At 39.3% G+C, this 27,760-nt stretch overlaps 1 protein-coding gene across 1 annotated transcript; it reads right to left on the bottom strand.

The window, feature by feature from the left end:
- On the bottom strand, positions 1-27,760 carry LOC121947304 (RNA-binding motif, single-stranded-interacting protein 2-like). Its single transcript, XM_042492290.1, has 14 exons — positions 27,626-27,760; positions 19,148-19,344; positions 13,809-13,867; positions 11,280-11,371; positions 8,309-8,466; positions 6,983-7,062; positions 6,721-6,830; positions 6,565-6,611; positions 6,387-6,480; positions 5,921-5,971; positions 5,647-5,757; positions 3,231-3,311; positions 3,048-3,138; positions 1-2,169 (listed from the first exon to the last, which is right to left on the bottom strand). The coding sequence occupies exons 1-13, from the start codon at positions 27,695-27,697 to the stop codon at positions 3,061-3,063; spliced, it is 1,230 nt and encodes a 409-aa protein (XP_042348224.1). The 5' UTR covers positions 27,698-27,760; the 3' UTR covers positions 1-2,169; positions 3,048-3,060.

Raw genomic sequence — 27,760 nt, 5'->3', positions numbered from 1 at the left:
CCTAATCAGTTTATTGTTGAGTTGTTGTTTTTGAGTTGTTGAATTGTTGAGAATTTGAAGAAATGACCTAATACACTCTTGAGCTACTGTGTTCACTAGAATGGGACGGATGAACATTGCTATTACCAGTTTAATAAGCACAGCAGAAACGTCAGATAATCTGGACTAACATGCTTAATTATATATCTTTAAAAGTTACTATTAACGGTTAAAAATGACAACAGAAATCAACAAGTTTGCTGAATTTGACATGTTTCTGCTATTCAAAACAATAGCCAGTTGGCTTTCCAGAAGTGACTGTTGCTGTAAACGCCACATCACAGTTATTCAGTCTATTTGGGTACATTTTCTGCTTAAGAATTGAGACCACTACAACAGAAATTTAAGCTCATTTTGATATAAAAAAGACAACAAACACTCTATAGGGCCACAAAATCAGGCTCCCAGTCATTGTCTATAGAGCAGCTCCAGACTTCATACATGATGACGTCATAAGTTTGAGACTTCTCTGGTTTCTGGGAGAGAGCAGCTCGTGTTCACAAATACTGATTGAATTTTCCTAGGCCATGGAAATAACATATTGGAATTCTTAATTTAGGTGATGTTCCCCTTTAAAGCCTCTTTGACATCAACACTGTAACCAGAACGAGAGGAAGTATGCAAACATACAATTCACTATTTCAAAAAAAAGAGGTGAAAACATCTGTTTCTCCCTATATGAAGCACACAACACACTATCAAAAATAAAAACGAAACTTCTTTGAAAAATAGGATCAATCTTAAAAGCATTAAAACCGAATAAAAAAAACTTAAACCCTTAAATAAGAAATGTAAAACAAAAAACATGAGGGTGAAAAACAGAAATGCAGAAGTAGATGCAAACATACAAGGATGGCCAGTATTAAAGCATCTCTACGCAGACCAAAGTCATCCATAATAAACCTTGATAGTTTTTTCTGAAGATACAACAGGACAGAGCCACGCTTTAGCAGTTGATCTCCATGTCTAGGTAATAACAACTTCATACTCTAATAACAACATCTTGCTCCAGAAAATACATTTTTGGGGAGATGCAGCAGAGATTCCCCTTTTATAAAAACGGACATGAGGAGAAAACTGAAAGCAGCAATTTATATGCTGCCATATTCAACAATTTGGTATAATATTGTTATTAAAATAACTGAAGCATTACTACACTGATGAAAGGAAATCAAAAGAAAGCCTAAATAAATTTAAATATCTTATTTACAGGCAGCTCTGTGTGAGATGTGATCCCTGTTAAGTAACTTTGGATTTCATCAAGTGGAGCAGCTCATCATTTAAAACTTTCTGATTATAATCTATGGAATGCTTTTAATCTATTTAGCTCTTTTAAAGAAGTCTTCTCTGTGAAAATGTCTCTAAATTTTCTTTGTAATCGTCTGATTGTCTTAAGCTTTGTCGAGATTGTTGGAACTATAAATTATTTGAGAGTTAAGTGCCATAAAGAAGCCATCTCAGGTAAGGTTTCATACCTGATAAACTTGCTGCCACTCCGAGAGACGCTAATCCAAGTCAGCACCGTATCCGTCTGAAATATGAGTCATCAGCTTTTTCAATGACTTTTTTTTTAGCTTTCTGTATTCCAATATTTGCACCGATCAATCAAACTAGGACACATGAAGCTAGGAACACACCAAAAACGAAGAATTATGTACAAAAAGGCAGGTTCAAAGCCTGAAAGTATCAGACGAAAAAAAAGTGAAGTAAAATCAGCATATTTTACAAAAAAGGTCAAAAAAAGACATGACTCAAAAAAAAGCATGGTGTTGAAATGTTCTTTTCCTGGTTTCTTTCTAGCTCCCCGGAGTAGTATTAGAAAAGAAGATGAATAACGTTCGAAAAACCTTTTAAACATGTGTAGTGTGTGTCTGTGTGTGACTGTTATCAAAATAGACGCTCCTTGTTCTGTTCTTCCATTCCCCATCGCCTGTTATCCTCCCGCCTTGCATGTTTGGAGTAAAAGAGTTTGTTTTAAAATATGAGTTTTTAGAAAATATCTTTTTTTTTGTCCTTTCTGTTTAACAGTCCGTGTTCTTCCCAAGTGTCTGGCGCTTTACGTGTAGAGTCCCTGTGCCGAGAGTCAGCACTTGGGGCCCTTTGAGAGTCACTTCGGCTCCAGAGGAAGATCTGACACGAGGTGACAAAAACAGCCAATTAGAAACAAGAGCTACTGCTGCACTGTCGCCATTGACATAACATCATAGCAATATACATATATATATATATATTACAGGAACACTTCACCCTCCAAATAACCATTTACCATCTACTAACCCCACATTATGCTGAATTTTTGAAGCAAACTTTGTTTTTCTTGCATGCCTCCACGCTGAATAAAGGATACTACTAGTTTAAGTTTAATTTATCCAAGCTCAGGACTTCCCAAACAGACAGCCCTTTCTGTCAGGGAACTGAACAGAAAGTTTTGCTCTCTTTTTACAGCCAAAAGCTGTTATTTTACCTCACTGAACCCAGGAGCTGCTGGTCTACTGCTGCCTCAATCAGTTTGAGTTGTTATGTAATGTTGGTGTTTACAAGGGTTAATTCAACACAATGACACTAACCATCTGATCGAGGCAGTGGCAGACCAGCGGCTCCAGTGTTCAGTGAGGTAAAATGATGGTAAAATGTGAGGAGAGCATAGATAAGTTTCATTTTAGTTCAGCTCCCTGTCAGACAGTGTGGTCTATTTGGGAACTACTGAGCATACGACTGCATAAATGAGATTTAAATGATACTGCACAAGTTTGTAAGCAGATATTTTGATGTAGTTCTGCTGTTGTTAAACGTGGCTCCCTATGACTTTGATTCATCGCAAGTTTTCCCAGTTTTTGGATTCTTCAGTCAGTAGGGGCTCAAAGTTTTCTTTATGAATTCAACATAACATGTGGTGAGTAGTTGATGTACAAATGATCATTTCAGGGTTAAAGTATTCCTTTAAGATGCGTGCACATACAGAGACACAAAACAGACACACGCAGACACTACAGATGTTAAAAACCCACCTCTGCCACCTCTTCACTTGTTATGCTGGTAGGTGTAGGTTGTGTGTTCTGTGGGTGTCTCTATGGCAACCGGTTGTTGGACGGCACTTTCCTAAGAGGGAGGAAGCAAAGATTAAAATCTATGGGTGACTGTTTCACATAACATTTTAACTGTTGTAGTGAGAGAAAAATGTAGGTCATTACCTCAACTGACATGTTGGTGGCAGGCACTTGGGTGTACTGTGGGATGTAGGTCCCCTGCATAGATGTGTTTGCGGGCATATACTGCAGGAGTGTGGAGACAAGTTCATTAGACATGACAGCTGCATTGGAAAAATAAACCTGTAAAATAAAGCTGCATTCGTCTTTATCAGCCTTAATTACACTGAACAAAAGTATAAACTTTTACACTGCTCACTTGTGGTCGAGGTGCAAAAAGGCAAGATTACAGAAGTTGCAGGTAGCTTATAATAATGCTTTGATAATATTACTCAAGTGACCTGGGTGGTGTAGTGCAAGTGAAATGTTTGTGGCTGCAGGAGCCAATAATGTACAAGCTTTTTTAAGGAATCTCGAGAAATTTATCTGCCAGCTTAATGACTGAGAATAAAATATTACTAGCTCTATCTCATATAAGGTATGGCACTACTAGTTAACTTTTCCCAGCTGTGGAGACACTGGTATAGTTGTCTCTTAGTAAGATATTAATATATATTGATTGATTTTATACCATGATATTACTTAATTAAAAGATTTTTTTGGCTTTTGTATTTATTGGGGGGAGAGAGAGGGGATGACATGCAGCAAAAAAGCCAGGACTGAACCCACAGCAGACGCTGCACACAGAGCACCCGCTCTACCAGCTGAGCTACCAATACCATGACTTCATATTGTGTTTGTATATGTCTCTATTGTATGTGATGTTTTCCCTTCTTCATATGGACCCTGTGTCTGGAATAAGGGATTGGAGTACAGGTTTTGCATCTTGCTGTTATCTAGCTTTATATATTTGCTATTTATTGCATTTTATATTTGCTCTACCTTTATTTTTTTTAGCTGCACTCATCCAGCTTTGTATTGCAAACACTGCACAGCATTTTCCCTAAGGCTAAATAAAGTTATGTCTTATCTTTATGCTCCCATTTTTCATGAGCCAAAATAAAAAAGATCTTAGACTTTTTCAATGCACACAAAAGACTTATTCCCTTTAAAAATCTGGTCAGAAATGTGTTAAAATCTGTGTTAGTGAGCTCTTTTTTTCCATTTATCCAACTGACAGGTGCAGCATATCAAGGACTGATTAAACAGCTACACAAGTGTTTCTTTGGATGGTCACAATGAAAGGACACTCTAAAATGTGCAGTTCGATCACACAACAAAATGAGCGAGTGTGCCATCGGCATACTGACTGCAGGAATGTCCAACAGAGCTGTTGCCCGTGAACTGAATGCTCATTTCTCTACCATCAGGGCCTGTGTCCACGGAGCATTTTTATTAAAGCACCAGCATCTTTTTTTCAATTGTTCCCAATGAAAAGAAAGCGAATGCAGCGACCTAGAAAAAATTTCTTGTACCCAGCATCTTTTTTCAGAGCAGCTGAACATTTCTCTACTTCTCAGGAAGTTTGTGGTGTCACAACAAAGACAGAAATCCCATCTGTGGGAGCAGATGGGCTGGACACTGAATCCTGCTGGTGAGTGTTGTTGTTGTTAACTGTGTAGTCAACCCTCTGTTAATCTAACGTTGCAATAGCTACCAAGCTAATGTTAATGTCAAGATATTGTTGTCATAGAAACAAAACACAAACATAGATGAAGCGTGGGTCCTGCAACTGCTTTTTTGTGAAGAAACTGTGGGGGCACAGGCCCTATGCCAAAATAAACTGTTTAGCACCAATGTCATTTTTTGTGTATTTGGCAGTACATCCAACCAGCCTCACAACCGCAGACCATGTTTACCAGCTCAGAACCTCCACATCCTGCATCTTTACCTGCTAAATGTTCTGATCAGACTACTGGTTTGCATAAATGAATTTCTGCAAAAACTGTCAGATACCATGTCAGAGAGGCTCATCTGCTTCTCATTGTTCTCATCAGGGTCTTGACCTGACTGCAGTCCCTCGTTGTTACCAACTTGTTGGACAACTGCTCACTTTCAGTGGCATTTGGCAATTTGGAGAAGTGATGTTTTCATGGATGAATCCCATGTGACTGAAAGATCTCCATCTCTATAGTCTTAGTCACGTGAAATCCATAGTTCAGAAAACCAAACAAATGTCTTTTTTCAATACAAAACTGCACATTTTAAGAGTGGCCTTTTATTGTGACCATACCAATCTGTGCACGCAATTTAAGAGAACAAACATTTAGTATGGCTAGAGAAAGCCTTGGCTCTTCACTGAATTTTTATACAAATTCCCAAATAAAACTCTAGTAATCTTCACCATAAATATTTGGCAGATCCTTTAAAGCAGTTATTGATCACTCAGGAAGAGTTCAGATCATTTATCTACTTTGCTATCTTCTTGTTTAACACAATGACAGCCTGACCAAATTGCTTTGTGCAGTTTTAACTGCTAAACAGAGCAATGCTGAATGCTAAATAATTGCTCTCTACTAACCGTGCCACTGCTGCCCATGGAGAGGTGGCTGAGCTGCTGTGTCAGGGGCCCCATCATGGAGGTTGGCTGGATGGACATGGTGTGGTCCATTCCTGGTGTCAGGACTGCTCCCTATAAAAAACAAAACAAAACAAACAAAAAAAACCCCATAAATCTGTATTAGCTGTTGCCAAAAAAACAAAGAGTGTTAGTCAGACAGACAGAACGTGAAGGCAGCAGAATATTAAAAGACCTCCCGCCACAAAAACAGGAAGGAGGGCCGACAGATACTCACTGTGGGCGGCATGATATATGACTGATGATGTAGCCAGGATGGGTTGTGTACCTGCAGGAAAAAAAAAGACAAATGCGCACCAGAATATTACATCAAAGATTTGAATAAATTAGAATAAAAGACCAGCAAACCCCAGTATATTTAGCTGTATTGTTTTTGTAAAGCACTTTTGGTGACCAATGTTTCACAATTCAAAGGTAAGACGATGAGCAGCTTAAGAAGAAATGATCCAGAAATTCACAAGTAAAAAGTGCAAGAAAATTACCTCAAAATTAGCTAAAAAAAACATACCTCCCCCAAACAAACAAACAAACAAACAACATTTACTTATATTTACTTTGTATATTTTATATATATATTTACTTTACTTTATACTTGTGAAAGTACGTGAAAAGTTATGTCAGTCCAGGTTTAAAAGGGTTAACTCCAGTCTGTCACAGTTTAGACAGCTCAGCTTTGAATCTACCTGGTAGGTGGACACAGGTGAATGCATGTACGGGGAGAGGGAGGTTGGCCCCATCATCCTATTTGGGGCGATGCTATAGGGAGAGGAGTAGAACCTACAAAAGAGACAAAAAATCATTAGTTGCCACAGCATGAACACACTCCCTGCGGGTACACATGGGATTTGTAGTAACACTGACCCATTCTGTAAGGCTGTGGTGGGGTCGTAGGTCAGAGTCATTCCTCCCTTGAGAAAAAAGACAAAAGGAGCTGTAACATTATGAGGCTGAACACAAGCAATGTGCATCATGATGTGTTTTCACAGAAGTCGTAGTGACATGAAGAAATGAACTCACAGTCTCCCCATCTCTTGTCCAGGGCCGGCCGTTCTGCAGATATTTTCCTTGGCTCTGACGCTTCTTCTGGCCTCCGTCAGCGAATTTACACAACAGGGGCTCTGGCGGCACTGAACCAGTAAGAAAATATTACATTATATGAAAATATGTATTCAGTATCTTAAATATAGAAATCTTTGCAAGACATTATTTCCTCAACAGATAAAATCATGTATTATATATTAAGCCTATTAAACCACCAAGTCATTTCAAAGACACTCACCTGGGACTCCAGGTGGAGTCTTGATATATTTTCCATTAAAATGTTGAATGATGGCTTCACATTTCTCCGTTGACTCCATCCTATAAGGAAGAGGTAATACAGAGTGTTTATTAAAAACAACCACTGTGTTTAAGCAGCAAGTTACAAGGTATCGTGGTGTGTGTGCTAATATTTCCTGCACTGGCCACCAGAGGGCTCACCCACCATGATTATTACTGAAATGTGTGCAACTAGATTTTTTTTTCAGAGCACACCATCACTAATCAACTTAAACCAGCTGTCTTACGTGTGCGTGACAAAATAACCAACAAAAATGTTCGCTCCTTAGTGGTTCCATGGCATGGGTTGAGGTGGTGTCTAGCACAAGCCTCTGTATGGTTGTATAGAGGTTCTCTACTGGTTCTTTCCAGTAAACGAAACTAAATCAGGAACCAGTAGAAAACTTTTATGCCCCTGCATTGTTTTTTAGAGATTCTCTGCTGGTTTGTCAGTGTATTTTAGTTTAGTTTAGTTTACTAGGGAAATAATAAAAACACTACATTAAAGTAGCCCACAAACTGTGTATTTACAGAGGATTACATATTGAATCAGTGGCTCTTAACCTTTTTGCCCCCATCTGCAAAAAATTATTCCAAGTTCGAAAGAAAAACATATTGTGTTTCTCAGTAAACATTTAGTACAGGATTCTGATTGTTTTAAGCCAACATTTAATAAGAAATGATTAATGATCATTCATATTTTAAGTAAATGTGTGACTGGAAGCATTTTAACTTCTCCATCTCTTCTCATCTGGCATCATTCAAGGACCCCCAAGCTAAAATATTTTTAAAACAATACAATGATATATATATATATATTGCCTCTGATAATTCTACATAGCACTATTTGACAGAGGCTCTGTATAGCACCTTTAAAGGAGCAGTGTGACAGTTTTAGTGGCATCTAGTGGTGAGCATTGCAGACTACAACCAGCTGAAGCTTTTCCTCTGTGATTCCTTCAGCATGCATTGTTCAGGAGGTTTCCACGCCCGAATTATTTGTAGATACCTTTTCCTCTCCAAAACAAACGGACCACATTATTTATACCATTAAAAAAAGTTTCACGCAACAAATCAGTGTTTCTCCGATGCTGTTAGGCTCATTACATGGCAGACTTTATGGACGAGGACCCGCTCCCTATGTAGACATAAATGGTGCCAGAAACACCACAATATTTTCAGATTAATCCCCCAAAGTGCCATACAACAGGTTCCCTTATGATTACAAGCCAAAGAGCCACTTCTGGGTACTGTTTAGCACTGTTTTTTTTTAGAGTGAAGATTATACCTGGCAAAGCCCACTCCTCGGCTGGTTCCATTGGCGTCACGGAGGATGCGAGTGGAAATGGCCTGGCTGAAGGGCTTCAGCATGTTCTCCAGCTCCTGCTCATCCATGGACATCGGCAGGTTGGAGATGTATAAGTTGGTGGGGTCCTGTTCCTGTTGCTGGACAGAGAGAAGCCACAAGAGGATTAGTGAACGGTGATGAGGAGCCGAATTACAACTGTATCGCGATGTGAAGAGGAGCCCTCCAAAGATCAAGAGCCACAAAACAGCTGCTGGCAAAAGCACGAGGGAATTTATATAACCTTCTAACAGGAAGTGTAAGGAGTGTGATATTTGGAAGGGGTGAAGGTGAAGGACTACAGACAGTAAAAAAAAATAGCCCGAGAGAAAGGGTAGAGAGTTTGAAGTTGAAGGCGGATTTCATTTTGGCGTGAGCTGCATGGATGAGGTCTAAGGAGAAAAAAGATATTCAGAGATGGTGGAGATAGTATTCTGGCTGAGCCGCTCTCTCATTCCAACTCTCTTTTTCTGTCTCTTCAAGTTTTATTCATCCAACTCGCTCCTTTTCTTCTTTGCGCTCTCTCTCATACTCCATCGCCCATACGTTATTACAAACGGCTAGAAGACAGGCCCATTGTGTGAGACCAGCCTCTTAGGGAGGATGAAAGCGCAGGTTCCAGGTAATGTGATATCAAAGCATAATTACATTTCTAATGGCTCTCCTCCATCCATGGATGATCTAAAATGATTACGCGCTCTTGCTCAGCAGAGAATCACAGCAGAGACATTTTGGACAAAGACCTTTGGAAATAATCTGAAGAACATCGAACACATTGTGCTATCATCGTCCCCACAAGGCAAACATTATCATCCTGTTTCCTAGGTCATGGTAATAATATGTCGCTTGCATTCAGGCAGTTATATTCATGTGGTAATCCCGACCTTGAATGCAGGCACAGAGGCCGGCTCTGTTGGCTTGCATAAATCAGACAAATTATGCAGCTTTTCCCCCCAATCTGAATGTGAAATTATAGAAAACTAAAGTGCCACAGTTTCTATTTATGCTTTCGAACTACATTGTGGGCTTTTTCTTCTTTTCTTTGCATCTTGCTCAAACCAATTTATTTGACCAACAGCATCTTGTAAAATAACCAGTCTGTATCAGCCTCTAACCATTATGCATATTCATTATCTTCGAGTGCAGATGTGATTAAAAACCTGTAAATGCAGCGTGAATTAATTTCCAATCCATGAATAATGCATGTGTAATCGCTGCGACCTGTGGTGAAGGTGATCTCTCCTTCACCTCCCTCCTCCTCCTCCTCTTTCTCCTCCACCCACAGCATGAAGAACTGGAGACGAAGCTTGAACCCATGACAGCGAGCAGAGAAGAACCTGCTGCAGGATCTCAACCGCGAATGAGTCAGAATGAGTCAGAGAGAAATCTGACGCAAACATAAGCCTCGTTGTAAACCCGGAGTGAAGGGGTGAGTGAAATCAAGTTATTCTGTGAGCAAGGAGCCGTATGAATGTCAGTGATCCAGCTTAACGAGAGATCAGCTTTCCCAGGGTGTCGGTGGTGTGTGTGTGTGTGTGTGCGTGCATGGCTTGTGAGTGTGTGTCATAATCCGGTTGAAGCAAGGCTGGTGAAGAGCATGTGTGATTGTCAAGTGTGTGTGTGTGTGTGTGTGTGTGTGTGTGTGTGTGTGTGTGTGTGTGTGTGTGTGTGTTGACAGGGCTGGTGGCTGGGCACAGGGCCCTGCTGACTGGGGAGCTGCTCAGACACTGAGTCAGATGCCACCAGGGAGAACAGACAGGTCCTTTGTACAGGGAGCTCAGAGAGCAGGCCTGGGACACACTCCCTCAACACCGTCACCACTATGCAGCACAACACACACATCGTGTACACACATGTACTTGTGTGCATCCACGTACTCTTGTTTGTGCACAATCTACAGTGCATTAAACACCATGAATACCCTGATTTAAGCACACACCCATTGCACCGCCCAGCAAACACACGCACCCACGCTCACACAAACTGAGGCTTAATTGGCTTATATTCTTAAACTGTGGCTCATATAGCATAAAAAAAACATGGGGAGTGAGCAAGATAAAGAAAGAGCTTGCGACAGGCTTTAAAAACGAACTTTACAAGAAGTAGATAAGGAAGAGGAGCAACCTCTCTGCAGCAAGGTCAATAATTCAACATTTAATTTGTAATTAATAATTCATCCTTCAACTTTTTGCTGAGTCGCTGTCAAAATGCCTGAGAGGCTTTTTTTAAAATGTGTATTGAGAACTTAACTCTGACTGACAATTTCAGTTAACCCTTTAAAACCTACACAAACTGGTTTGGTTTCATTTAAAAACATGGGGAGATGGCAACAAGCCACTTAACAAGAAATAGCCCACAAATTAGCAAAAAAAAAAAAAAGTTACGAGAAAATAAACCAAAAACAAGTACAATATGGTAACAAACAAAAGAATCACCTAAAATGTGCAAAAATGTATTCCTTTATATATATATATAGATATATATATATATATATATTTGTTACCATATTGTACTTGTTTTTGGTTTATTTTTTTTTTCTGTAAAACAATTTTAAATATAAAATTATCATAATTAGAAAGTTTTCTGGACATTTTCCCCTAATTGTTTGGATTAATTTCTAATAACCCTCCCCTCTTTATTTAAAACAAATTTTTAGGTAATTTTCTTGCCAGCTTTTACTTAATTCTTGCAATTTCTGCAATGTTCGTTGCCAAGCTGTTCAGTTCCTTTCTTCCCACATTTTCAAAAGCAATTAAACCAATTTTCTCAGACTTCCAAGGTTTAAATACTTGTTAAAGACATCTGAAAGCAGCACAACAATACTGATGTCGATCCAGGTTTCAAAGGGTTAAGCTGACACCAAGTTGTAAGAAATAAAACCCACCAAGTATTGACGTCTCAAGTGGGTTCTTACCTTGGCCATCTGAGCCTGCACGCCTCCCGCCTTCAGTGCTGTCACCGCCTTCTGAGCTGAGGCCGGACTGTCAAAGTCAACAAAGCCATAGCCTGCAGGGAGCGAGACATACAGCAAGACGTACAAGTTAACAATGACAATAAGATATGCATACCGCAGGACTCTGTGGACACAGGCATGTCATCTGAGCTCACGAAGCACTCATAGTTGTTGTGTTAGAATATGAAGAGACAGTTGTGTTTGGACTGTGCTTCTCCATGGAGGACAGATGTAGAGTTATGCAACACTACCTGTTAGGTGCATACATACGTACATGTATTGTGAAGTTTAAATGAATATCCCTCAAATGATCATTCGTATATCAGTTACTCACTGTAAAATTAAATTTGTGAAGCAAACTGTTGTTAACAACTACAAAACTATATCAGAAACACCCGTTTACAAACTCCCACACAACTCATTTATCCAGTTCAGTGCTCCCTAAACACATGCATTCTCAAAAAAACTTTACAATATAAAAACAGTTCTGTCTCTCACTAGTGTGCCTGGAGCTAGGTGAAGCACACACATGTATATGAGCTCCACTTCCACTTGACCACTCTGTTACATAGACGTGAATGAGAATGTTTGTATTGATTTTAAAACGCAACACTTTTGGAAAAATCAAAATGTTTGGGAATGACTGGATAAATGAGACTTGGATTATAGTGCACAAGTTTTGTGAAATTTGTTTACAGATATTTTTTATACAGTTTTGTTGTTGTTAAACGTGCTCCTTTATAACTTCAGTTCATTAACAGTGTTTGCCTTTTTTTTTTTAAGATTATATTTTTGGGCTTTTTTACCTCTATTTGAAAGGACTGTGTAAGCATGAAAAGGAAAGAGAGAGGGGATGACATGCAGCTGGAAGCAAACCCCTGGCCGCTGAGGCAAGGACATTGCCTTTGTACATGGGGCGCCCACTGACCTAACGGGTGCCCTGTGTTCTCCTTTTTTGGAATCTTCATTTAACATGGAGGCATATGAGAGAAACCCAGTTCATTCAGTCATTACCCGTAACCGCTTATCCCGGTACAGGGTCACGGGGGTTGGAGCCTATTCCAGCTGACACTGGGGGAGAGGCACACCTTTTCCGACTATCACAGACCTGACACACAGAGACAGACGACCGTTCATGCTCACATTCACTCACTTATGACAAGTTAGAGTCACCAGTAAATCTGACCTGCATGTGTTTGGAAAGGGGGAGGAAGCCAGAGAAACCGTAGAAAACCCAGGCTGACACTGGGAGAACATGCAAATTTCATACAGTGGGGCCATAGCTGGCTGACAGTGCTAACTACTGCACCAACAAGCAACCCAAAATTTAAATTTTCTCTTTGAATTCAATGTAACAAGGAGCGAGTAACTGATATACAAATGATCATTTTATTCCATTAACACACACTAAAAACTTGCAATCAAATCAAATCAAATGCAAACAGCTTTACTGAGAAGAACATATCAGCAATGTGCTGTAACTTTCCATACAGCAGAGATGAGAAACTGTATCGTGTTATGCTGACATTACTGCACCCCTTTGTTGTTGATATGCAGTGAAGATATCAAGATAAGGTGTTGGTGAATACATTATCTACTGAAGACATTAAGTTACAGAGCTTGGCAACTAGACAGGAAAAGACCATAGTGGTGTATGGAGTGTATCTCTAACCATGGAAAATTATTTTTTCCTCTTTACTAGCTGCTATTCAGGTGGTCAAAACACAGTTAAATATTAGGTATTCACATGTTCAATTTCAGATTCATAAATATCAATAGACCATAACAACACCATGACTGGAATTGCAACTATTAGTCGTTGAATCCATTTGTCCGTCATCAGAAAATCAACCTGCAGCTATTTCGATAATGAATTCAACTCTTGTCATTTTTCAAGCTAAAATGGAAAAAAATAAAGAGCTTCAGCTTCTCATTTGAGTTTATTTTATTTTTTTTAAATCCTCTATGTTAGTAAAACTAATAAATTTTAGCTTTTGGACTGTGTTCACAAAGATCAAGATAATGAACATGTGACAGGCATTTTTCTTTATTTTCAGATTTTTTCTTTTATAGTGTAAACAACTGATTGATTTATCAAGAAAATTTTCAGCTGATTATTCTATAATGAACATAATTATTAGTTGTAGCCTCGTAAAAAATACTTTGGCTAGCACTTTTCCCCGTTAACTTATAAAACTTCTGACAGTCAACAAAATATGATACCTGTCTCACAGTTGATGTTAGTCTACAAAACCTTTGTTTCCTGTACAAGCCTTTTGTATCTTTCAGTGGTCATTTTGGTGTTAGTCTGCCTTAAGTTACAAACAGCCTGTCTGTAACTTCAGTTGCCACACAACAAAAACAAGTTAATGTAAATTTCAACATAAAGATCACACACTGAAATACATTTGAGCTTGCTTTGCCATCTCTGCATGAACTGATCTTTCAACCTCTGCCTAACAGTTTATACCAACTGACGTTACGTCTCACCTTTGCACTTGTTGGTGGTCTTGTCCAGGATGGCCTTGGTGGACACAATTTTCCCATACCTGAAAAACAGTGTAATTTAAACTCAAGATTGTCCTTACACTGTGAGCTGAAAACATTTACTCGTTTACATTCAATATTAGCATTGCAACATTGCTGAGACTCTCTAAACTTAACACACCCAATGGGAGCGTGCTCGACGATGACTGAATTATAATTCATCTGACAGATTCACTGCAATGACACTGAATACAATCACGCCATCTGATAATAAATGATGTGCACTGGGAAATCTTTAGAGAGGGGGGTGGGACATAAATCAAATGAAATCAGACTAACGTCCCTTGGGTTTCTGCATGCTACAAAAACTATAGATTTCCCATATCTTATTCATCCCTGCTCTCACAAAGATGTCAATAGGAATCATAGCTCAATGGGCATCCAACATGACAAAATTATAAGAATAAATGTCTCCTGTGAATTTCCGATTGCTTTACAAGGCACTATCAATACTAAAATCCAGTATTATCTGTCCAGCTGGCCGGCTATAGACACTGCAGATGCATACGATAGTGCCTGGCTCAGGCAAATGCTTCTGTGCGGCAGAGTGTCTTATCGGTTCCCATCTCTCCAGGCATGTGCATGCAGTGTAATCTGATATGCCTCTCCTTGGCTGTCCTGTCCAATGCTGGCTTCCAGCCATACTCTCATTCTACAAACCAGCTTCACTCTAGGCAGCACTCTGCTGGGTCTTAGTGCCTCCATCCAGTGACACTGGCAGCACCACTGCCACATTTCATCTGGCTTAGAAGAGTCACTTTCAAAATGTTCCCTATGAATAAGGATTATGCCATGACCTGCTAAAATTGTAATCTGACAGTTAATCTGTTGGATTACTCCAAATAGGAAATGAAATTGTTTCTTTTAAGTTAATTTAGGATTACTTTCCCTTTAGAAAAAAAGAAATCTGTGAAGCTTTATTCCCGTATAAAGGTGGCTAAAAGATACACCATGCAGGATTTTAAAAAAACATATAGACTCCAGGACTGACCTAAATTCTTTGAAGCTTTGATAGCTGCCATGATAATCAATATCCAAATCAGTATTTGAATGCTCAGTATTTCTACCCCATGGCATTACCCCAAAAATCCCTAATAGCTGTAAATTCAGAAACAGTAATCCAACATGTTTCATTATGCATCAGCATCAAATATTAGTTATAATCAGACAAGGACATTTAAACTTAATGATGGCCTAGTATTGTGACTCCAACAGTTTGACCTCACATAACAGGCTTACAGATAACCTAGCATGAAGTTGAAAAATTTAAGCAGCTTGAATTATTTTTAAATTGACAAAAATCATCCCCAAAATAACGTTTGCAAGGTATGCTCTTGGAAACTGGCATGTCATAAATCTACAATGAATTTAGCAAATCTTCAATGAAGCTTCAAGATAGAAAGCCCTAAAACAGGTATTCGCCTTAATAGACTCATACACAAGTGCTCAATGAATCATCACTTAAGACCCACTAGAAGTGCGTGGCAGTGTATTTATCTGCTGGGACTCCGCCCTCTGCCTGTATTTGATTGTCCCCTCTTATTTTCAGTGTTTGGGACGTTTATGGACATGTAACCCATAGCGCTCAGGTGACGTTGGGGCTTTAAAAAAGCTTGCCACCAGGTGCCAGACTGCAAGCAGCAGGCACCCAAGACACCCAGTGCTGCGATATGCCAATATAACGAGGCGAAATGCCAAATGAGAGTGAATCTAAAATAGTTGCAGCTACATTATGTTTGAAGCCTACATGACACGTCCCCTACAAAATGTGCCCACCAAAAAAATTATTCAATTAATTGAATCGTCTTTTATCATTTTAAAGTTTATGTAGAATAACCACATCATTTTTGTTTTCAATTGTTACTAACTATTTTACAAAAAAAAAAGAAAAGAAAAAATGGGGATGTGTTTGCTTTTTTGAGGGCATATACAGCAACTTTTTTTTTAAATACAGGTGTATTTCCATGGCAGTAATCTGTTTTACTCGCAAATAGGGTTGCAACAGTATAAGATTTTCACGGTACAATAACCATCTCAGAAGATATTGCAGTTTCACAGTATCACAGTATTACAGAATTATTGTCATTGTCAATTATTGTCATCAGTGCCCTTAAAGGAATAAAAGCAGAGGGGTTAGATTTGGTTGACTTATTACAATAATTGAAATTTGAAACCATTTTTATGTTACTATGTGTAGACAAACTCCCTTTTGAAAATGACTAAAATAAAGAGAGATTCTCCGTCCAGCTGCATTTTTTAAAAAATATCATAGATAGCAAATCTACATTGTATGATAACCGTCAACTTTCATATCACGGTATACCTTAAAACTGATATATTGCTAAAACCCTGCTGGCAGGGGTCTGTTATCCACCCAGCACATTGTGGGCCCACTCTGTTAACTTTCATTCAAAGGTCTTACATGTTTTCATACTACGCATAAATACATTTTGAGATGTGTTCAAAGTTCTCTATAAATACTTTTTTTACTTGACATTCAGAGCATCACAGACAGACATTAAATCCTATACACATTCTTTGCAAATTGAATCCACCCAGTGTTGGTTAACCTCCTATATATCATTACCATTTCATGGTGCATTTCTGATTCTAAGCCATAAGATGCTACCAACTGGACTGAATGGATATGCCAACAGTGACTTCCTGTATTTCCACATGCATCATTACTGTGGGCTCACACAAATCCCACCAGTCCATGACTTTGCATTATAACTAAGCTGTGAGATGTGCTTGCTGCACTCCCCTGCTCACACACTCGAGATGCCCGTTTACTAAATTGCGCTCAGAGGGCTTGGGCTACGTGATGCAGAGCGAAAAGAGGGCCTACAGACTCAGCCATGTGTGAGAGAGAGCACAGCGATGTCCAGCCCCGATGTCCATCCATGGTCAACCACCAGAAACGGACCGGGGCAAGAGCCAGAGTGGCAGCCAGGCACCCAGAGAGACAACTGCAGGGGCCAGAGATGGAGAACCAACCCCCATCCCGTCCTCTTATCCCTAACTCCCTGCACAGTACATCTCAGAACGTGCATACAACAACTCTCAGTGTGGGGGAGGAGAGCTTTGGGAGTGTTGTGCCCTGATACTATGCTGTTCAGACTGGAGTTAACTCAGTCAAATTCCCTCAGTGACATGTCTTCCGACTGTTTCACATCCTCATCTACAAGCATTTCCCCTATTAACTATTATTGGACACAGAATCCTGTCTCAGTCGACTTTAACTGAGAATTACATCGACCTTAATGTGCTCGGCTAAAAGGCAAATTTCATGCAGTGATTTTATCTGCTCCGTAAAAGCAGAAATATGAGAACTACCCCCACAGAACACCACCTGACACACAAACCCTGAACTCCACTCACTCCTCCCCCTCTGATTCTCTCCATCCACCCCCTTCATGCCATTGCCCTTGTTTGTCTTTCCCTTTCCCCTGGGCTCGCCGTTTCCTGTAGGGTTGGGCAGCCTCATGTGAGCCATATCTTCCAGACAGCTGTAAAAAAGCAGGCCTCTCCCCTCCCCTCCCCTCCCTCTCTCGCTTTTTCAATGTCTCTAGCCCCCTTTTTCCCTCCTTTTCTCTCACTCCTCTCCTCTGCTCTTCTGGTCCTCATCACCAGGCTCCAGAATTCAATTAAGTGAACCCAGACCATTCATCTGAGCCCTGCTTGTTTTGATGTCTTCCACTGAAGGCCTAACAAACATATCAGATGGATTGGATGATGCTGTTGTTTGATGTCTGACTACACGCTGACCACAACAAAGTTTTCAAAGACTTGCACTCAGGCTGATGAGCAACACAGTGCGTTATTTATAGTGCAGAATATGACTTTGAATAAGGATAGTCTCATTGTCATCATACCGTTTGACGATAATCTATGAGACTAAAGCACAGAGGAGCAATAACTCATGTCGGTCAAAAGTCTAAGGGGAGACACACAGAAAGAATTAGCGTCAGAGAGGGAGACTAAACACTCTGTACCTAGTTGTTGGAAAGTCTGTGCTCAGCTGTGCCAAAGTGAAAGGACTTAGTTTGCTGCCAAAATGATTGTTGGTTTTTCCACAAGGCCACTAAACGATGGGCTTTTAAAACACACAAATAAAAAGTGGCTCTCTTCGTCACTCAAGAAATACCTGCTAAGGTGTGTTTCAGCATTTGTGAGCATTTCATGCATAAGGAGGTCATGCAAGTCATGCAATCCTTGATGTGTTCAGCCATCATCCATGAATCTATCCATGCACTCTTCACTCTCTCTGTTCTCTCTTAAAGGGATACTTTGCAGATTTTCATCCAGCCTAGATATCCCCCCTTCCCCCTCCGGAACTACACGCTGTACTTCCACATTTTCTGCCACCTATGCTGCCACCATGGACACAAAGAGTATACAAGCAGACCAGGAGACAAACACGCCACGCTCTATATCTCTTAAATCAAATTCCGATCAGACTGTAACACTAGACAAAGCTGATTAAGTGTAAATCAAAATTATTTTTCATTACACTGCCTATTTCTCACCTTAAATGTCTTCAGAAACAAATTTTATTGCAGTGTTTAACTGTGATAGTGGGAGTTTGTGAGCAGGAGCTGGGCGTCATACTGTTTCCTGCACGGTGACAAAGGAGACCAAAAAAACTGAGATCCAACAGTAAAACTAAGCAGCACTGATCTAATATAAAGATCTAAATTGAAATGTTTTCAGAAAAACATTTAAGCTCACTGTTTAACTGTAATACGAGATTGTTTCCTGCTAGCCGGCTGCTATTGATGGGGACGCATTATGTAATGCACCAGTGGGAGCATTTATTGGTCTGGTGCAGTGCAGTGCATTCTGGTAGTTGCAGGTTTTCTACCTCTTGAGCAAAAGTGTCCTTTTTGTCCATGTTCTCTGGTCATGAAGCACCAATTTAAAAAATATTTGCGTCTTTCTGCTGCAGAGACAGCCTAGTTTTATGTGAAAACCCTCTTTATATCAGTGAAATACTTCTTTAAAAACCCAAGGAAGGAAATGTGACCTTCTTCTTTACTCCAGAAATACCTTCTAAGGTGTGATTTAGCCTGAATGTGCTTTTCATGTTAATTAAGTCACGCAATCCTTGATGCATTCAGCCAGCCAGCCAGCCAGCCAGCCAGCCATGCACCCATCACTCTGCTCTATCCCAATCTACTCTGCAACTCTAATCTGGTTCATGTGTGCAGCGGGGCAGCCAGAGAGAGACCTATTGGGTTTACATGTAGAAGTAGAAGCAATTTGCTTTTTGCGTGACTTACGGCTGACAGAGTTTGACCAGATCCTGGTCTGTGGTTCCCGGGTGGAGGCCGCGGATGTACAGGTTGGTCTTGCTCAGCTGCTCTCCTCCACTGCTGCTGCTGCCATTGCTGATGGAGGTAGTGCTGCTGTTGCTATTGCTGTTGTTGTTGGGGCTTGGAGGAGCCATCTGATGATTGGAGGGGGACACATACGTCTGCTGTGGGACAAATAGAGGGCACAGTCAGATTTAGGATGGTAAAGTTGTACACAAAGCAAATACTTCTTCAGGTACATGATAGAAAATGTATATAATGACTTGTGTCTTAAAGAATAGCTACAGTGTAGAACCTTATGAGAAGTATAATTTAAACCAAAGACAGTTACGCTCAGGAACATTACCATTAGCTTCACAGATGGGTAGGACAGACTTTGTAGTGTAACAGGAGACATTGAGAATGCGGTTTATTTTTTTGTCTTATTTTTCCGCCTATGAAGACAGAGGGGATGCACTTTTCAGTAAAATGACCTCCATTTATGTTGATTTCTTTTGTGTGGATGACCATGAAAAATCTATGTTTTAGAGGGCGACCCATTTTGTAGCAGACTTTGTTTGCTGGGATAAAAGGCAGAGTATTTTGTTTGGGGAATGGGCAGTAAGATAACATGTATCTTAAATTGATTGACTGTTGTCAATAAACCCATGAGAGTTGGGCATATGTTTGTGCGCATGACACAAAATACAGAATCAATCATACATACAGTAATGCAGGAGTGAACTGCGTATGAAGCAAAAACAGGTGGTGTAGTAACAAACTTGCTCAAACTAGGGACATATGAGAAAAGTCAATAAAAGACATGATTATTCAGAACATGAGCAGCACTGACTGGTTGTAAAGAGATGGGAAAGAGTGTTGTCAAAAATATTGATTTATCATTGCATATAGTAGATTGTGAATATTTAAAAATTGTTTCAACACTCATTTTCCACAGTATAGATACACCAGTATCAGCTGAACTTTCTCACTTTCTCTTCTGTTGTTAATGTCTCCTACAGTCCTGCTGCTGCTACTAACCAAGAGAAGAAAAGTCATCCTTGACATGTTAAAGCCTCTTTATATTTATCTTTTAATTACCATGTTAAATTGTGTGCCCTGGGACATTAAAAAATGATATCTGATTTTATTTTTCAAGGAATCCAAGTTAAAAAATTCCAGCCGGAAAACAGATTCATGGATAAAAATGAAAATATGCCGAAATGGTATATATGTGCAGTCCAAGTAAATGAAATAATACAAACATTAATATTATGCAATTCAAAGAGAAATATGAGTGAGAAAAATATGTGAAATTACATCATGTACTGTGAACAGAATGTGCACATTTTAATATTAAGTCATACATACAGAGATTATCTCTGCATGTGAGTGTATATAGCTATGTATTACAGGCTCTAAATATGCTCTGATTTAACAGAAATGGAAATCAGAAAAATCTAAAACAACAAGGATAAACAGATCCTTAATTTACAGTTAAGATTAATCAAACTCTTCTACAAGCAGCCAGGAGCAATTCAGTCTCCACAGTACACCCTACTTAGGCAGGAGATAAATGAATGTTGGCCCTACGAGTCAATGTTTACTATCAGTATGTGAAAAAATGGAGGTTGACTGGCAATTTTTTGGAACATTAAGTATAATCCAGCCTCAAATGTTGTAAGACTGAATATCTATCGATCTAATACTGTGTTTTTTTAGACCTTTTTTCTAAAAGTAGCCCATTTTATATATTTTTCCCCAATTGACGAGCTCGTTTAAATGTAAAACCAAAGCGTGTAACATTAAATCTGGTTGGAATTAAAGAGGATGAGCTCCACACTGTTGCAAGAGAGTTTTCACTGGGAGTATCTGAAACAGTTCCAATCAAAACTGTTCACTGGGAGAGCTGTGGATTATCCACAGTAACCAGGACATTGTTTCTGGAAAAAAAATTACATTGGCTTTTTTTAAATTTAATTTTTCGGTACTCTGAGCAGCAAAAATGAATTACACTCACCACAAATGTGTTTGGTTTGTGGCAGAAATCTCAAAGCCTTAACTGTTTGAATGTCTAAATACTAGCAATGCTTTGTTTTTCAATTGGATAAAGTGACCACTTTGGTTGAGATACTCATAAACTAAGCATTACTGTCACATATTTTTTGCCACAATCTCTCATATGACTGTATATATAAACCGTGGGTTGTGTTTTTGTATACCTAAACTACATCTGCAGTTTGAAAGGAGCAGTATTCACATTAACACATGCAATGAGCATGTTATTAGTTGTGCCATGATATGTTCATCAGTATAAATACCTCCATATGAGGCCAATGTACATGCAGATGTGAACATATGCACAAGTGATAGATGTTTTCAATTCTGGCATTAAAAAACATCTATTAATACTATGGACCATGGTTTGGAATAAACAAATTTAAATTGTAATGGAAATAAACTGTGAGCCAAGTTTAGCCTTGGTGTGGCTGTCCTCCCACTGCTGGTGGAGGAGGAACTGTTTGATTAGTTAGGGTCAGCAGGCTCTGCCCCGGGGAACAATGGGATGGCTTGTTGGACACCACAAGGTCAGCACTGGACCACCAGCTTATTAACAGAGAGGGAGTTGTCGGAAGACTGCTAGAATCAAGCTAATTATGACCTCACTATTTCTCGCATCGGAGGACCTGTTCTAACCAGCTAGTACAAGTTTTATTATAAACATTATATCATAAATATCGCTATTGTTTTTTTTTTTTTTACATTTATTAGGCCTATTTTCTATTTTATGTTAGCACTTTTTCCAGATCATTTTTCTGTATTTGTTCTGTTACAGTTCTTGCTTTTTTCTCTAACTTTCAGGTAAAGTTTCTTGCAAATTTTTGGATCATTTCTTAAGTTGCTTATTGCCTTCTTTCCACGTTTATGAAAGCCAATTTGCTCAGGTTTCAAGCGGTTTATTGGGGAATGGGACTATTCAGAATATTTGAAATATGGTTTGTTTGTTTTTTTAAATTACTTAAATGGGAAAATTCTTTATCCATAAACATTTTTTTAGGTTCACACCCCTCTTTCTTGTATGAATTCAACTCAATGCTTTCCTCTCTAGCTCTTACAAATAACAAAAAGGCGACAGACTTTTAGATTGTTACAAAACCTTGTTTGGCCCCTGATGTGATATGAATAGGAATTATTTTTGTTTGCTTGCTTTTGTTTCTGTCCGTGTCCATTTTTTAAAGAGTTTTATTGGTTTATGTATTGATATTATCATTAATATGTTCTGTGTATAATGTCAATTATCTGTGCTCTCATGTTTGGGTTCTTGTTCGCCTGACGTATTTTGTACATATTTTTGTTAAATAAAGCTGTGAAAACAAAGATTGAGACTTTCCGAGGAGCACTTGAATGCACCATTACTGACGCTATTCGACGTCGTTGACGTGACGTCGTCTTGACGTCAACCAAAACAGAAGCGCAACAACGTCGTTGAACATCAGTAAACAGGATTCCTCCGTATTAAATTAAATGTATATGTCAGAGTCCGTTAGTACTTCATTCTTGTGATGTGACATACAACAGTCATACAATACAAGCTCACAAACAAGGTGTTTTCCGAGCTGTTAAAGACTTGCGTGGAAGAAACGACACAGCAAACATTTAGCTCGCTCGCGTTAGCCGGATGTCCTCCTGCGGATAAAAGGTAACAAGCTGCGTCTTTTTGTTTTACACTGAGGTAACGTTACATTTGATGCACAAATTAGTCAAACTGTTACATGTTTTTGGCGGTTTAACGTTAGATTACGTTCCTGACACTTTTCAAAACTTAAATATAACTTCATGTTATAGTTGAGGAGAAATACTTATCAAGTCAAACAAGTTTTTTTTTTTTAGTATCCTATCACTTTTCCAGGTTTGAAAGGCTGTAGCAGTATCATGGACAAAATTTAATTTCTAATGAAAAATGACCAATAAATATACCTTGTACCTTGTAACCTTCCACGTACTGTAACAAATATATCCAACTATTAGAGGTCGGAAAAGTTGCTGTTTAGTTTCCATACAATAATTAACATTTGGAGGTAAGTTTACTATACAGCTCTGTCCATGTCACACATAGTGAATGGTCTTTATATTTTATTATGGGTCCTTGAAAAGTCATGCAAACGTTTTGAAATGTATCAATAAAAATGTGTGGGAAACCTGATTTTAAAAATCAGTCTAACGGTTTTTGAGATACAGCCATTTTTCTTCTATCATACTATCCTTTGTCTTTGGGCACCTGAAACTACTGTTTTCCCCTTATATTTATGTTTATATTTATATTTAGGAAAAAAAAGAATAGTCCCATTAGGAAGACTTAGAAAATTGCTCTATCTCAATAACTACAAGGAGCTAAATCCAGCATTTGGTATCTATGTACTCATGACAAGTTGAAAATCACAGATGTACACACATTTATAGTGTAAAAGAATCATATGGAAAACATTTTATAAATATATTGTTGCATTTTCCCTCTTTTTTTTCCAAAATCCTGGTAAACTATTGATTATTATTATTATTATTATTATTTACATGTGGTTTAAAAATGTATAAGATGTACTTTTAATACAAAGTATGTCTATCAGAGCAAATGTGGCATTTTTCCTTTTAATACTTAAAATAGCATCTATGTGTGAAACATCAATACTCCCCTTATACAAAGCAATGTTTACCTGTCAAATGTGTGCTTTATCACTTCTCACCTATAAGCTGTATATATGATTAATACTGTGACATCTTTCAGACTCTACTAACATGAGTAGTAACGCCATTGATTCTTTTTCAAGCTTTATTGTATCCACGCTATCCAGCTGCCATATGTTTTCCAAACTCTCTAAGAATCAGCGTTCAGATTTTACTCCCTGTCTTTTCAGTCAAGCTGAGAAAATCACAGTGACTCACAGAGCCCATTCATCTCGGTGCTCTTCTCTAATCTCCCTCTCTTCTTAAGCATCAATAGTACGCTGTTTATTTTTCCACAATCACAGCCTCTTCCTGTGCTTTCCCTTGCCTTCACTGTAGGCGGCCCGCACAGACTATCAGGAGGGATGCACCTGCAGAGGCCTGGGGAGATAGGATCTGACGGGAGACCGAGTCCGGGCCCAAGCCTGGCTAGTGAGGCCTGTCTAATTAGGATCTGAGCTTGTTAGCGGAAAACACTAATCCCTCTCATGTGCTCTCAAGTCAGAAGGTAGTGTCTCATTAAGGCCGCTCTGCTAGGCTCCTTCTGAGAAAAAGATGGCAGTGAGTCAGATCCACACCTACTCCCCATCTGCCCCAGCTCCAGGTGTTTTGCCACCCATGTAAGGTAATGCCAAACACAGGCAAAAATGCATTCAGAAGAACACAAACACAGATAGAAAGAGGAAAAAGTATGACAAGAGTTGAGCATGATTTTCTCAGCTTGTAAAGTGTCATATTGGCTCAGTTAAGTCTGTGCCCAAAACCTGACCTCCAGACATGCCACTGATTTCCTTCGCACTTGTGACTCTTCAGTCCTCAGCTGCCTGAATCATCTTTTTTACACAGTTTCTTACATGCATCATCACAGTGACATCTCCTCATTCTTTACATTCCTCTGCAACACACAAGTATTTGTGTTTGTCTCCTTCAAGTGGACAGGGGTTGTGGGGGACATGTCTTAGTTTAAGAGAGTTCAAGCTGTCAGCGTAAAATTGAGCTACATTCCTGGTGGCATCACAGCTCTGTGGGAACTGATAAATACAGGAAATCCTCCTGTGCACATACAGCATACACATTTTTACAATTGAAACGATAAATGCCAAAAAAAAAACCAAAACAAGATGTATTTATTTTTACAGTGTGTAATAACAAATTAATCATGTCCTGCCTATGAATAATTGATGCTCAGTTACATCAGCAGCTCTAATACTACTACTGTTACTATTTCTCTGCGTACAGAGAAGCTGAAAAAATATACAGTCCTCCTCACATCCCAGTTACAATCACAGAGTGTGCCGTTATAGTTGCAGTGAGATAAATCACTTCTTTGTAGTATTATTATTAAAGTTGTGCTCAAACCATAAGTACTCCAAATGGCCAACAGCGTGATGCAGAGAGAGGGAGTGTGCTCACGGCAGCAGCTGAAGACTGATGAGGTGATTACAGTCGGAGGGAGCAGAGGTGATACCTGTAGGGAGCACAGGTGACTCAAGGACTTTTTCATCCGTGAAAGAACAATGAGTGCCAAGTGAGGCGGGATGTACGCCTGCAACTCTGAAGCAATAGCAGAGATATGAGTCTTAATTGTGTGACGCTTGGATGCTGCATCTCTCTGGCAACACAAACCTTTTTGTGCAAGTGATAATAAGGATGTCTTTAAAGCAATCTTTAAAATGGCAAAAGGCCATTTAGTTATTTCATTTAATAATCCTTCTAGGCATATAGTGGCTTACAAAACTCTAGCAAAAAATAATTATTCATTTTGAAAAGTGTCAAACACATTAATTATTTGAATTAGTTTCAAATTGAAATGCATTTGTCAACATAATGTTACTTTCCAATAACCTACAGTAGCATTTCAATAATGCACAAGTTAACTGTCAAGTTATTATTCACACTAGGCAACAAGTACATGCTTAAGAATTCATAAAATATTGTTAGATGAGAGAGAAATATTTGAAATGTAGGGTCCTACCTGCTTGGCTAAAGAAACTTTAAAAGGTACCGTGGAAAAGATCATAGTGTAACAGAAGAAATCTGTTTATGATATTTCTGCAGCTGCAAGAAAAATCGTGCAAGATGGGAAAAACCAATTAGGAAAAGTGATGATAATCCGTGGCGTCCCGTGGCTTAAAGGTGAGATTTCTCTTTGTTTTCCTTCTCCTGAGTCAGTCCAATTTCAGTAAAAACAACACCAGAAAAATCAGTGACGGTTTAAAAAGTCTGTTTTCAACAGGTATCAAGCAACCTGAAGAGAGCAGAGAGTAAGGACCAGGGATTCATCAGTGAGGAGGAATGTTCAGGCTCGCTTCTCCATGTGAACTGAACCACTGACAGACAAGGAATCAAGGTATGTAAAACTCACAGGGGAGAAAGAAAAAAAGACGAGGGGGAGTTAATCGAAAGCAGAGGAAAGGGGGGGAAATCTCTTAATCCTTTTCTTTTCTCCGCCCTTTTTCCCGTAGTAAAAGACACAGACCAGGGGTTACCACTTGACAGTGGATTTACAAGTCTTCCCCCTGTGTGATTTTGGCGCTCTAACAATACAAAATGGGTAAAAAAAAAAAAGAAGAGTTTGTGCATGTCTTCTTTCAAGGAAAAGGTTTGAGTTTGCAGAGCCCCTCTCGAAATGAGCACATTGTCTGAATCCAGGATTCCAGGAATTCCAGGTCATTAATCTGAGCAATCTGAATTCCAGCCAGCCGCGAGGCAGGGAAGGGAATAACACAGGGAAGGAGGGAGGTATTTGATTTCAGCTCTGTGCTCACGTTCTTCAAGAAATGTTGAAAGCCAGGCATTGACTTAAGACACTTATTGGCAAGAAATTAATTTCACAATTTCTTCAAAAATGTGCACTCAGGATACCCCAAACCCCTGACATTACTAAGTCATATACACTGTTGCAGAAAACAGACCCGTGTAATCCTGTTGTTTCTGCAAGTTGCAGAATTTAAAACATGAAAAATCTATACAGTCTGCACAGGAAGAGGAGGTTGAAAATAGATAACAATGTCACCCCATGAATTATTCATATGAGAAGACAAACTAATCAATATTATACCTTATATATGGCTTCAGCTCTGTTGCCATTGCTCTATAAGTGCACATCCCAAGCAACCACATATAAGACATGTCCATTATTCAATGAGCTCTGTAACTTTCCTCTTTTCCACAGTGCCATGTAAAACCCACTCAGTCATCATTAGGAGGACTGAAGGGGTGGGGCATATCGGTGCGTAAAAGAGGAAAAAAAAAACTTTGCTAACTTTAATTCAATGAAAACGTTAACTAAACATCACGCAGTTGATTCACCCCTCACGAATTCACTTTGAAGTGGATTATAATTAGCCTTCATTAGCTCGATCACAGCCTAACGAGCATCTACAGCACATTTATAAGCTCTTCACAGTGCAGGCTCGGTAGAGGAAGAGAACAGCGACCGCGTCGGGGAGAAAAAAACCGAAAGCAAACTGTTGTAGTAGGTAATCTACAGGCAACAATGTAACGGACCCCGTGTTAGTTTGTAACAATGTAACAACAACATCAAAAAGCCGACGGCAAAGGTTTGCAACAGCAAGTATGAGACTTTAAACGTCGCCTGTGATCCACTTTCAAGGACACTGCAGCTTAAACAGCCGAGCAGCTTTTAACTGAAGAGCTCGAACAACACCGCATCGACAAATTAATCTCTGTGAACAGGAAGAGCGAGGGCAGAAGTTAAAGACTGTAGGTGCTGTTATTTACCTTCTTGATGTTTTTGCCGGTGTAGCCGTTGTACGGGTTGAATCCTGTCCTTGGCGGCACAGAGAGCAGCATTTTTACACGGCGCTGTGTCCGGAGGAGCGGAGAGCCGAGGCAGTCAGCTGACGTCAGCCAGCA

Source organism: Plectropomus leopardus, chromosome 8 (assembly GCF_008729295.1).
Source record: "Plectropomus leopardus isolate mb chromosome 8, YSFRI_Pleo_2.0, whole genome shotgun sequence".
Taxonomy (NCBI): Eukaryota; Metazoa; Chordata; class Actinopteri; order Perciformes; family Serranidae; genus Plectropomus; species Plectropomus leopardus.
This window is presented reverse-complemented; position numbering and strand designations above follow the sequence as displayed.